Source organism: Orbicella franksi, chromosome 7 (genome assembly GCF_964199315.1).
Source record: "Orbicella franksi chromosome 7, jaOrbFran1.1, whole genome shotgun sequence".
NCBI classification, from domain to species: domain Eukaryota; kingdom Metazoa; phylum Cnidaria; class Anthozoa; order Scleractinia; family Merulinidae; genus Orbicella; species Orbicella franksi.
Window position 1 is genome coordinate 26,758,782 of NC_138151.1, and position 12,849 is coordinate 26,771,630.

General features: G+C 40.7%; 1 protein-coding gene across 1 annotated transcript in view; it reads left to right on the forward strand.

Moving 5' to 3' along the window:
* Window positions 1-11,445, forward strand: part of LOC145492247 (uncharacterized) — a 51,235-nt gene extending 39,790 nt beyond the window's left edge. Inside the window, exons 29-36 of the mRNA XM_081471614.1 lie at window positions 388-630; window positions 808-975; window positions 1,595-1,768; window positions 2,891-3,133; window positions 4,747-5,064; window positions 5,261-5,413; window positions 7,732-8,261; window positions 8,559-11,445. Of these exons, the coding sequence (XP_081327740.1) occupies window positions 388-630; window positions 808-975; window positions 1,595-1,768; window positions 2,891-3,133; window positions 4,747-5,064; window positions 5,261-5,413; window positions 7,732-8,261; window positions 8,559-8,888 (2,159 nt within the window). The 3' untranslated portion in view covers window positions 8,889-11,445. The remainder of the gene's footprint in view (window positions 1-387; window positions 631-807; window positions 976-1,594; window positions 1,769-2,890; window positions 3,134-4,746; window positions 5,065-5,260; window positions 5,414-7,731; window positions 8,262-8,558) is intronic.
* Window positions 11,446-12,849: the final 1,404 nt, after the last annotated feature.

Here is a 12,849-nt window from a genome sequence, read left to right on the forward strand (position 1 = left end):
TAACAGATGAGTCAGAAACAGGCTTTAATTTCAGTAGAAATAGACACAAGCACACATTATATGCATTATAATGTTGGAAAATACGTTAAATAAATGATTGTTTTGATACTGCTGTGAGAACAACTGCTTAACTTTTGTCCTGGAAAACTCGGAAAGGTCATGGAAAGTCATAGAATTTTAAAAGCTTCAAAGAGTACGAACCCTGTCAACAGTGAGTCATTTAAATAGGGGAGCCCGGCAGATCACAGGTTAAAATAAAAATAAAATATTTTCAGCATTTCTAATATCACAAACTGCTCCTTGAAAGGTACCATGCATTGGTATCCCTCAAACGTAAGAATAAAGGCAGCAAGCTGACTCATGGTCAAATTATTTTGTGCTACAAAGGTGTGGATGGAAATCCAGGAGCAGCAGGAGAAGTTGGTCTCCCTGGGGAACCTGGTCCCAGGGGGGAGCCTGGAACTCCCGGTGTACAAGGTCCACCTGGTGAAGAAGGAGAGAAAGGTAGCAAAGGGACACCTGGAATACAGGGGCCAGAGGGACCTGAAGGTTTCAAGGGCCAGAAAGGTATTCAGGGGCCTCCTGGAGAACAGGGGCTTCGTGGTGATCCAGGAGAACGTGGAAAAGAAGGTAAGGCGTCACATGATTGAGGTGAGCTGATTGCTTTGTGGTGCTTTGCGCATGCTTTCTGTACACAATTGCACACGTAGTTTGTCTAACTCCTCTGGTGGTCATTTAATTGGTCGCAAGAAAAGAGAAGACATTCACCAACTCCTCTGCAGGCTCATAGTATGTGCTTTGTTGTAGGGATCAAGGGTGATGCTGGAAATCCTGGGATTGGCGTGCCTGGTGAACGTGGGGATGCTGGTGAACCTGGAAGAGAAGGAGAACCAGGAAAAGATGGAGAAAAGGGAGAAAAAGGAGCAGCTGGAGAACCGGGACCTCCAGGACCCTTCGGGCCACCAGGAGATGCAGGTACGCTGCTGTTGCGGCAGCCGCAATGCTTGTTATTAAAGTTTCAATTTAAAGTGTCAAGTTCAAAAAACAGCAACCACCAATAATGAGTGCTTAAAATGTTGAGGAATTATTGAGCTGTTATCAATTGACTGTCACAAAACCAAAACTGAAATAATGACCTGTGACCTTTCAGTCACAAATTGCACAGACAATCTAGTAAATCAATTAAAACTTGAAGCAAATACATGTAGCTGACGCATAAAGCGGAAGAAAATTTGCAAGTAAGATAAGATTGGCTTTGATTTTACTTCTGATTGGATGACAAAGCAGTGCCAGTTTTTTAAGCCACTCATGTAGAGCAAGACCAAAGTGACTGAATAATTTTCAACACCCAGTGAAAGGTGCTCTGGGCTATTTTAAGTAATACTTTATAAATCTGGAGGAGTTGGGTTTACTTTTCAAGGTCACGGCTTTTGCATCTGAGGTTGCTGGGTCTTATTTTCTGAGGTCTTTACAGCTTTTCTCTTTTAAAACTGGTCCTTTTTCCAATAACCAAGCAACAACATCCCATCCCCCTTGTCACTCATCATCAAATTGAAAACCATGTTGATGTGGGTTTTTGTGGTCATTTTATAAGGTGCCCAAGGGGATAAAGGAGACAAGGGAACAACAGGTGAAACCACAGTTGTCGAAGGGCAAAAGGGTGAACCTGGTGTGAACGGCACCAATGGTCTGGATGGGGTTGATGGAGAAAAGGGCCAGAGAGGTCCCCCCGGACCTTCGGGAGATGTTGGACCTGCAGGAGCCAAAGGTAAGCAAGGCAACAGTTTGACATTTAGGCTTCAACCACAGTGTTTATAACTTGTCTGCAATCGATATACATGCTGAAACTTCTGGATCTTAAGGGTGGCAACATATCACACCAATCTCCTTATGAGAGTAAGGCTAGAACCACAATTTCCCAGAGGGTGGCTCAGAGAAGCACTAATTTGAATTACAGGCTTGTAGTCCCACTATAAAAGAGTAAAAAGAAATAAGTTATGTCTGTGATCGTCTGTTACTATCCTAGCCAAGTGGTGCATTAGTGTACAGCAATATTAGAGAGTTTAAGCGTGACGTTTACGGCAGACGGAAAACGGCAAAGTTGGCCTCTGATGTTTTATTCTTTTCTTCTGATCCTTAAATAAATCACACAAAAATAGAAAAATATCTCCTACTATTCACCGCAAATACAAATATTTTCACTCTACTGTAGAGGCAGCTGAAGAGAGACGGCGAAAGTTTCATTTTAGCCGTTAGCCGTTTGCCGTAAACGTCGTGCTTAACGTCTCCATTATGTGGGTAATAACATCAGTATGGAAATCTGTGCCTCAATAATAGTTCGGGTACCACTTCCAAGATATATTATCCAACAAAATTAACATCAAGACTATTTCTCGAAGGAATATGAATGTGGGTAGTAATCTTCTTAGCTTATTATTGTTATTATCATTATTATCATTATCATTATCATTATCATTATCATTATCATTATTAATATTATTTTCATTTTGATTTTCTTACTTTGAGTAACATCATCAGAGAACATATTTGGGGGTTTTGTTTTTTGAATGTTCCGAAGTAAATGCAGTGAGACCCATTAGGACAACCAACCTCTGGTTATAAACTTGTGGTCATAAGGCAAAGTTGCACTGAATTTGTAACTCTTTTTACTGTTTGATGACTGTAAATGAAGATGTTCTCTTGTTCTTATACGTTACATATACGCTCTGTCTTGACTACTTCAAAACAAAATGAGCTGTTAGCATCTTCCATATGGCTTGTTAAGATGCATTTTACTTACCATATCTGCTCCTCAACAATCGGGGCCTACATGTTTCAACTTTGGCTAAGCAGTGAGTTGATGTTGCTATGGTGTTGTGGCTGACTGCAGGTGAGCAAGGAGATCCTGGCGAAGCTGGTAGCATTGGCTTCCCTGGTGAGATGGGTCCTCCCGGAGTCCCTGGGGCTCCGGGAGAGAAAGGTGACAATGGTTCAGCTGGCCAGCCTGGAATTCCAGGGGATCCAGGTGTTGAAGGCTTTCCAGGCGACCCAGGTGAACAGGGTGATGTTGGGCCTCCTGGTGAAACTGGAGCTGACGGAAAACCGGGATTGAAAGGACAACAGGGAGCTCCAGGTAAATGCAGTCTATTTAAACCTAGTTAAGCCTAGGTTACACCTGGTGTAGTTTGGGTCAGACGTTTGTTATCCTAGGTTACAACTAGGTTAGATCTGTTTAATTAAGGTGGGTTACTGCAGTTTTGATGGATTACCGTAGAATTCTAAAAGTAACGGCCCCCCAAATAACGGCTTACCGAAAGTAACGTTAGTTGTTTACCTTCCCGTCTTCCTATGGAACCCCGAAAGTAACGGCCCTTTGAACAAGTCACTGAAAGAGAAACTCTCTGATCTTAAATTGAGCACTGGTGGGTGGAACAGCCTGACTGCAGGACTGAACAACTTGAGGAGTTATTTGTGATTTTATTTCGAACTGAACTGAATTTTTCTTGAAACTATGACTTATGAGCTGTATTCAGTTGGCTAGCAGCAGAGTCAAATGTTATACATATGATATGCGCGATATAATGCGACCGTTATACTTTCTCCCTACAGTACCAACGTTTAGGCCTTTCCTGTTTAAGCAGTCAGCTTTGTTTATGTGGATAGTTAGGAATATACATTAACGGAACTTTTCATTTCATGTGTTACGCGTCCGCTTTGTCTGAAACGAATGTTACCGTCAGAAACTTTTTTTAACCATCCGAAATTAACTGCTACCCGTAAGTAACGGCCCCTTTTGCCTGCTAAATGCAAAAGTAACCGGGCCGTTACTTTCGGAATTGTACGGTATAATAGCCGAACTTTTAACTCTTTTGAAAAATGTTCCAAGATGTTTTTCCTTTCTCTATTTCCTGTTTGCCTAAGTCTTTTACCATTTAATGTGAAACTTGAACCGTTAAGGTGGCTTACTACAGTTTTTCCGAGACCCAGTAGCGCGGCGCAGCAATTGCCTGCCAGACATCAGCTTTAGTCGCGCATGCAAAAATGACGCAAGTAACCCTGAAAAGAAACAAAAACAACTTCAGCCCGTGAATCGCGTTTAACCACCTTGGTGTACGTAGCGATAGTTTCAAACTGCTTTCAAACATAGGACCAACAAAATATGACAAAATGTCGATAAACAACCAGTAAAAGAGTTCTAATTTACTCTTTCTCTTTTGTACGGGATACATGGCGTCACATGAGCGCGCCCTTAAATAAAAGGCATGCGCAGTTCAGTTCGCATCCAAGGCTGTAAAAGCTGGTCTTTGATCCAAGATGGCTCGAAAACCTACGATACAACCCATGATAAAATTTTCACTGTTAATTTGTAGGGGTGAACCGCGTTTAGAGCCAAAATTTAAAAAAAATCTGTAACACAGATTTTGAGCTATTTTTGAAATAGGCAAAATTTCGCATTTTCTTAGTTTGCGAAAAATCTCGCTTATAGATTTTTATTTTACTTTTAATTCCTGAAATTTTGAGGTGGGGCCATACGGATAGATTTTGAGAAAAAGGTTATTAAAAATACTTGTGCCCATTATATCCTTAGGCACTCGGTTGTTCATTTTGCAAACTCCAGATAGTTCGTTTTTTCAATACAGATAGTTATGGCCTGATTAAAAAACAAGCATGCAAATATATTGGTAAGATAGGAATTCTAATGGATTTTGGTCTTTGAAAGGTTAACAAGTCAGCTTTCTGTTGTAGGGCCTGAGGGAAGTCCTGGTTCGCCTGGATCAGATGGCCAGCCTGGAGAAAAAGGTGAACCTGGTCCTCTGGGTGAGGAAGGGGTTAAGGGAGACCCAGGGTCAGTTGGACCAAGTGGATCACCCGGGCCTAAAGGAGAACCTGGCGAGATAGGGCTACCTGGGGACACTGGCGACCCTGGAGAACGGGGGGAGGAAGGTGCTGCTGGACCTCCCGGACTAAGGGGAGATGAAGGATTCCCTGGGGTTCCTGGGCTGCAAGGTGAGCCTGGAGCAAATGGCCCGCAAGGAGAGAAAGGAGATCCCGGACTCGGAATGGGTAAGAAATCCTTACTGTCACAATAAACAACCACTTGTTTTAGTAACAATGTATCCACCATGTATGTTGCTGGCCAAGTTAAACATTGTAATGAGGAGTATTTGTGTTCCACACTCCACCTCCTTGTTCAAGAGCGTAAAAGAAAGAGTAGTGATGCTGACTTGAGTACTTACAAGATCCTTGTTTTGCTTTTTAGGTTCTCCTGGGGAGAAAGGCGATTCTGGTGAGGACGGTATTCCAGGAATTGAAGGCCAGAAGGGTAACATTGGACCTGTGGGACCTCCCGGACCCGAGGGGCCAAGAGGGGATCCTGGGGATAGAGGAATTGATGGAGTAGAAGGACCAAAAGGTGGGTGGTCCTTACAGAAACAAAGGAAATCCTATTAGGGTGTAAAAGCTGAATGATTTAAAGGGTAGCCCCGCCTTACGGCCACTTGATTCTGGCCCGAACAAAAGCTAAGTGAGTCATCTTATTTAAAGAACCGCTTTAATATAGCCACCCCGTTAATACGGCCAGATTTTTGTGGTCCGTTGGTGTCCGAATTGACGAGGTTCCACTGTATTTCATTTCCATCAGCGTGATGTTCAAGTCTTTGTTTTGAGACCGCGTAAAAATGCCTCTATGCTGCGCTAACTACAGTGTTCTTTTGTCCACAATGCTCAGCGAAATCCTAGCCTGCGTTGCAGCCGAACGTGTCACAAAACCTGGGGTATAGTTCGTCTGCGCAACAGCCCCCAAAAGCTTGTTCTGATATCCCGCAGTTTTGCACGGACATATGTATCCATTTCTGATTGGCTAGTTTCTTACGCGCCTTGTGATTGGTCATATTCTTGGGGAACTAAATCACGCAATGCTAACATCGAGATCGAGAAGTCCAAGAGACATGAGCTCGATCAAATTGGTGCAAGAAACGCAAGAACGTATCAATACAAACGTATAGCTTTCTCGAAATAAAGCTGCGGCAGTCTCCGAAGAAAAACCGGACAAAGATAAATATTATATCCGCGATAAGAGGCATAAGATTAAGGAAACAACATACTGTACTTCCGAACAGTTCTGATCGAACAGCCTGGCCGGGCATCACAATATCGAATGCAAGTAAGCAACACGTTCGCGGAATATTTCAAACTTTGTCCCTTGAAAAAAGCCAATACGTAGAGATCTTAAAACAGCTTGCAACAGAAATGAGCCAAAACATTGTATAAGCACAATGCAAATTACAGAGGTGTCAAGCAAAGCGACCTGTAGATAACAGCGGGAACCATGCAGAGGTCTGCAGACCTATGACCTCTATAAAATTTGCAATAGCATAGTGAAACGGCTCCACTCAACTTCAAATTCCTCCTAACAACAGAGCATAAGGTGCCCTTCAAAAACACGAGTGAAGCAAAGAAAGGCTCGATTTCCGCCGCTTTCTCGAGTCCAGTCTACGTTCCTCCCCGAGAAGAGAGGAGTGAGTGAGTTCGGGGGAGGAACGCGGGCTCCTTTCACGAACAGCGGCTGGTAATTGAGCTTAGGTTAAAAGAGAACGGCAAATGCACAAATGCCACGAAAAGTAGAAGTCTTCCAGGCCCGTCAACCACATTTTACACCGAAATTATCCTGCGAGCAGGCTCCTCGAGGGGAAAGAGAGCAGGAAAGGGTAGAAGACCCCTTCTTGCCACGTGAAGAGCCTGCTCGCAGACTACACCAAAATATGATCGCTGGCAACCCCTGTCGTTAAGATATTGAATATGGTCTTCCATGCGATCACAACAGCGATCGGAAGGCGTTGCCCGACGCGTCAGCAAATTTGCAAGGATATTTTGACCTCCAAAAAATTCGCGAAGCGAGTTTTCCTGTTCAGGTGGAAGATTATCAACTTCAGACTGCTCTTTCACGGCTTTGAACGCTTTTTGCCAACTTCCCTCTGTAATCGCAGATATCTTATTTCCAACTTAAAGTAATCTTGATGTTATATATGTACGTAATACTCGAGGACAAATTTATTTTTAGCATTGCGTGATAGTTTCGTGATCAATTTCGCAAGAATTTATCCTATCACAAAGCACGTAAGAAACTAGCCAATCAGAAATGGATACAGATATCCGTGCAAAACTGCCGGATATCAGAACAAGCTTCTAAGAGCCGTTGCGTAGACGGACAATACCAGCGGTTTATACTGTGCGATACAGGCTACCAAAATCCTAGTAGCCTTCCTCTTTCTGACTTTTCACTATTGAAAATAGTTGGTAATGTTTTGTATCCCTCATGTTTAGATCGTTTCTTAAAGGAACTCAGTCACGGTTTGCGAAAGTTAAGCCTCAATTTTTCAAATTCGTAGTTTGTAATCCGTGTGAATCTTCTCCATCCTTAGCCATCCTTGTTACTTTATGGTTTATCATTATCTCTTTGGTGTTTTTCTATCTTATTAAACTGTTATTTTCAGGTTTCCTACCATTTAAAGGTAATTTTGTATGTGGCCAAAATAACTCAAAATACCGTGACTGAGCTCCTTTAAGGAAGAAAAAAGAGAGATTAAGATAGGGTTCATACTGTATAACTTCAATTAAGTGAATTTATTATGGATGTAAGCTAGTTGCCAGCTGCTGTTTTGATGTAAATCTAGCATGCTATTGAGTGTGGTTACTATGGGCTGTAGTTGATTGGCTCTCGGCCTTTTTTAGGTGACAAGGGTGCAGATGGAATTTTAGGTCTGCCTGGACCCCCCGGTGAACCAGGACTTCCTGGTCCTCCGGGAGAGGCCGGTCAACCCGGATCCCCCGGTGAAGCAGATTTCGGCTTCTATGTTGTACGACACAGCCAAACGGCAGAACTGCCACAATGCCCGGACGATACGGTGTCACTTTGGGAAGGGTACAGCTTGCTTTACGTCCAGGGTAACGAACGCGCACATGGGCAAGACCTCGGCCAACCAGGCTCGTGTCTGCCAAAATTCAGCACCATGCCCTTCCTGTTTTGTAACCTGAACCAAAACTGCAACCTGGCCTCCCGGAATGACTACACTTTCTGGTTGTCAACCACGGAACCTATCCCCATGATGCCTGTGGCAGATCAGGACGTGAAGCCCTTTATTAGTCGCTGCCGGGTGTGTGAGGCACCCGCTATGGTCATGGCACTTCACAGTCAAAGCATGATTGAGCCAGACTGTCCAGAACAATGGAAACCTCTGTGGAGAGGTTACAGCTTTCTAATGGTGAGTGTGACATACAGTGCTGCAGAAACTGGTATAAAGTTACTTTCAAATTTGCTTCAAGACAGATACGCTTGGTTAGGTGCAGTGAGTACTAAAATGCATGACAGCTTCACGTTGATTCAGGACAAAACAAGGGGGCAGTTATAATGAGGCAGCCATAGGGAATGAATTGAACTTTCAGTATTAACCATTTTGTGTTGCTCAAAGTGAGAGATCAATGTACCTAAAGCAACCGAGGTTTCTTCTCTGAGAAGGTTGAGAAGGTCGTGACACTAACTTTTGATTAATTCTTTACAGCACACAAGCGCTGGCAACGATGGGGCAGGCCAGCTTCTTTCATCCCCAGGCTCCTGTTTGGAGGATTTCCGTACCAGCCCCTTCATAGAATGCCACGGTCGCGGCACGTGCCACTATTATGGGAGCACGTACAGTTTCTGGCTAACAATTGTCAAAAATGAGGACCAGTTCCGAACGCCAACATCCCAAACTATTAAGTCAGGAAACCAACGTGAGCATGTTAGTCGCTGTACTGTCTGCATGAAAAACGTCTATAACAACAATGGTAACGGAAATGGTAATGGAAATGGAGGAGATCCCATCACAGACATTGGCGATCTGCCAAACTAATTTAGCAGTGTCTTAACGTTGTAAGGATAGTTATTTAGTCTCAAGATCGAAGCCTGTTTCTTTATTTCGTTAAGACTTAGTTGCTGGTTAAAGCCCATGTACAACGTTTTGACATCAAAAAATGAATGACTTCCAGTACATAAAAGATCAAGTATAATTTTTTCCTTCTGAATTTGTTCACGTTCTGTGTGAGCCACGATGATGGAAGAGTGTAATGCTGCTGTTTGACAACTTTTTTTTTCTCACTGAACTGCCAAGAGATTCCAGAAAAGAGCTATTATTTGAATCTACCGGCCAGGCAGTTTTCGTAGAGTAAACATATTTTTTTCAGTATTAGAGGTACATTTCCGAACAGATCACTGTTACAATTTTTTGAAATACTCATGTTGGATTGTATCAAAGTGTGATTTCCTGTTCTGACTGACTAACACAGTATATATGCCAAGATGGAAGGACAAAGAAATCTGGAACTGCAGAATCATCGGGAAAGAAAACAAAATGAAGAGAAATTTGTTCAATTCCCGACGTTGGTTTCAGCTGTTACTTGCAATCACAAAAACTATAACTTTTCTTGTTGGGGTCACGTTTGTGCAAGTTGACTGGGCTCTATTTATCGTCTTGGAGGGTTGCTAAGTGACATGTAGCACGCTAGTATTGAACCTCTTGAATTGCTCGCACAGCTTAAAAAGATCAAGACTCAAAAGATTCGGATAGTCTTCAGGTTCCTTAAATGAGGATTCTTTTAACCTGACTACTTCATCCCATTACTTTTAGTGATAAAAGGAAAGCCTCTTCCTTTTCTACTAAACAGCTGAGTGATATCAGAAAAAAAAATTGAAAACAAAAAAATAAAGAAACTCACTTGTTGTTTAAGACATGTTTTTAAAATGGATTCTGCTCAAAGTTCGAGCAATAAGTGCCAAAAATTTTTACTACAAATCTAGTGCAGGAACATGTTGAATACAATTTGTAACATCACGCTAAATTCACTTCTCTAAGTGACCCTGCGATTATGTTCTTAAGCATGTGTGAAAGTCAACCCTCGTTAAAAATGCTTAAAGTGCGTTCCATTTTGTTTTGAACCGACGTGAAACGTTCGATCAGGATTTAATTAAAATGGATATTCAATTTTCTCTCGCTAGGTTTCCTTGAGAGCGCCAAGTCTCGATAAGTTCTTCTTAACTGTGTTAAGAATGTTACCATTTTATGAGGTTTTTTTGGTAACTCTATTTTTTGCCTTAATTGCTCGCATGTTTTTCTGACAACTGCAACTCATTTATTAGAAATTCTTTCTCGTCGAGTCACAATATATTGTACTTATTTTGCCCCTAATAAGGAGACTGAGCTTAACAACTCAAGGGAACCACTAAGTTTTTTCCTTGACAAGGCAAAAAGAGCAAAAAAGGGCTTTACACTCTGATTTAGCATGAATTGCATAACATGTTTGTGGAGACGAACTTCAGTTCATGACCACGTACCAATTAATAAGTAAATTGTAGTTCTCAATGGTCGTCCAAATCGCATATTGTGATGAGAAATTTACTTCAAAATTAGACACTTTGCAAATAGGACAACTGTTACAGTTAGTTTTCTAGTAAGAAATTGTATTAATCATTTTATGCAGTTTTTCAAGAGACCATTACTAAAGAGAGGTGATTTTTGTTCCCATGGTATTTCCTTCCTGATTAATTTATTTTGTAGCATGAATTTCACTAGTCTTTAACTGTTTGTTTTTTTCATTTATATATATATATTCAATTCGAGTTTTGGTATTTGCTCGTTTTCACAGCTGATGTAAGTCCAACAACTTGCAAGGGCGTTTGCCTGACATCTAGTGTGAAACAAATGACCTTAGTAGCCAATCAGAACATCTTCATAACTATTGAAAGATACTAGTACCATAAAAAAATATTAGGACGGTATCCGCTCTCTTATGTAATGGTCTCGGAAACATTTTAAAATAAATTGCAATTATATTAAATGGGTGGTTGGGTATAAGCAATGCTTTTCATAAAATATAAAGGAAATTAGGAGTACAGAATATTTTAAGGTAATTTCTATTTTAAGGAATGATTTACTTTTGGCACAGACAATTGTAAAATATCTCACCACAGTTACTGACAAATATAGAATAAAATACCTTGTTTCTGGATAAAACTACCTTCGGAACAAAAAATTCTAATGAACAGAACTGGCAATACGATATTCCAGATCATGCTGAAAGATAGTGCATGCACTATTGAAAACGGCGACATCAATTGGATGACAAATAATTTGCTCTGCAAATCAGGACAATTATGTTTCTATAGTTTTACTGTTGATTCGTGCCAAAATATGCAGTAATACAATATCAAAGAATTTTTAGAAAAATTAAGCAACTATGTGAAGCAGATACTAGTACTAGGTTAATTATTTCGCTTATTTCTACATAAAATATGAAATATAGGAGCTGAATATTGATGATTGACTTGTGCTCAGATTCTTTAAATACACCATGCATGGTTTGTAAATCAGTTAAACGACAAAATAATCTTGTAATAAATATTTTATTAATCTATTTCATTGACGTCATTGATAAAGCAAAAACACAACCTTATTCCAGGGTTTGAAGGAAACCATGTAACCGAGGATGGCTTAACTCCTTACTGTTTCAACCTTGTTCTCAGAATCGCGGTTGGGAAGAAAGGATTTTGGAAACGATGTTGACCATTGGGAGTTAGAGAAAGAGTCCACTTAAGATTAGACGGAGTCTGTTTATGAAGGGATAAAATACGGTGTTGCATGTGCACCCGACCATAATCAATTGCAATACTAGAGACAATTCTATGCCAAATTTATTTTAGGAGACGATTAGAATATTAATATTTATAAAATTAATTGTCTAGGTATACTTCCAGTGTTAAGATGAATTTTGCTACATTCGTCAAAAAGCCCAACATTTTCTTGTTCGTCACCTGAATATTAGGCATGAAGGTGACAAAAGTGTTCGTATTTTCGTTTATTCTTCAATTTTCAAGAGTCACATTTATAATTACAGCAAAAACCATGGCAAGATTTCCGTATAACACCAAACATTTATTCAGCATGCAGTTCACTGTTCATCTAAACAAGCGAATCGTGAAGTATATCTCTCGCTAACATCCTAAATCATTTCCCAAATTTCTATTGCTCACTACAGTAAGTCAAAATGTAAGCTTCCCTCGCTGAAAAACGTACCAGAGTGTGACCGATGCAACAATGGTCGTGTAAGAACACACGAAAGTAGAGTGATAACGGGTTGTCATTGCGAATGAAGTTGTGTTTCATGACGCTCTTTCGGAGATTTCATTAGTTGAAGTTACTCCTGGGATTTGTTGAACAAACCGTGGAATTTTATTGCTACTTTCCTGTACTTTCTCAGCGGAATAGACAGGAGGGGTCATTTACCTTTATCAACTTAACAGTTTCCAGCACTTTTCTATTAGCTATACTTTTGAGGATGAATACTACCACTGTTTATCAAGTGATGCTACAGTAACGGTACCACACAAATGCCCAATCATTGGTTAACAAGTTGCGGTCATTTTTCTTTAATATAACAGGTTACCATAGCAACAGAACAACCTGTTAAAAACACCCTTACTTTTAGCTTAAAGGTGGCTTACTACAGTTTTTCAAAGATCCATTAGCGCGCGCTATTTCTAATTTCTAGCATAAGAAAGCTTGAAGAAGTTAGGAGCAATGTTACTCTACAAATTAGAGAGTAAATAAAGTTTATGAGGATGATCGCCTGACAGACGTCAGTATTAGTGGAGAGTGCAAAAAAGACGCATGTAAACCTAAGAAGAAACGAAAACCATTTCAGCACTTGAATCGCGTTAAACCACTCTGGTATACGTAGCGACAGTTTCAAACTGTTTTCAAAAGTGTGTTTAAGCCTACAACCAACAAAATATTACAAAAAAGGTCGTTAAACAACCGG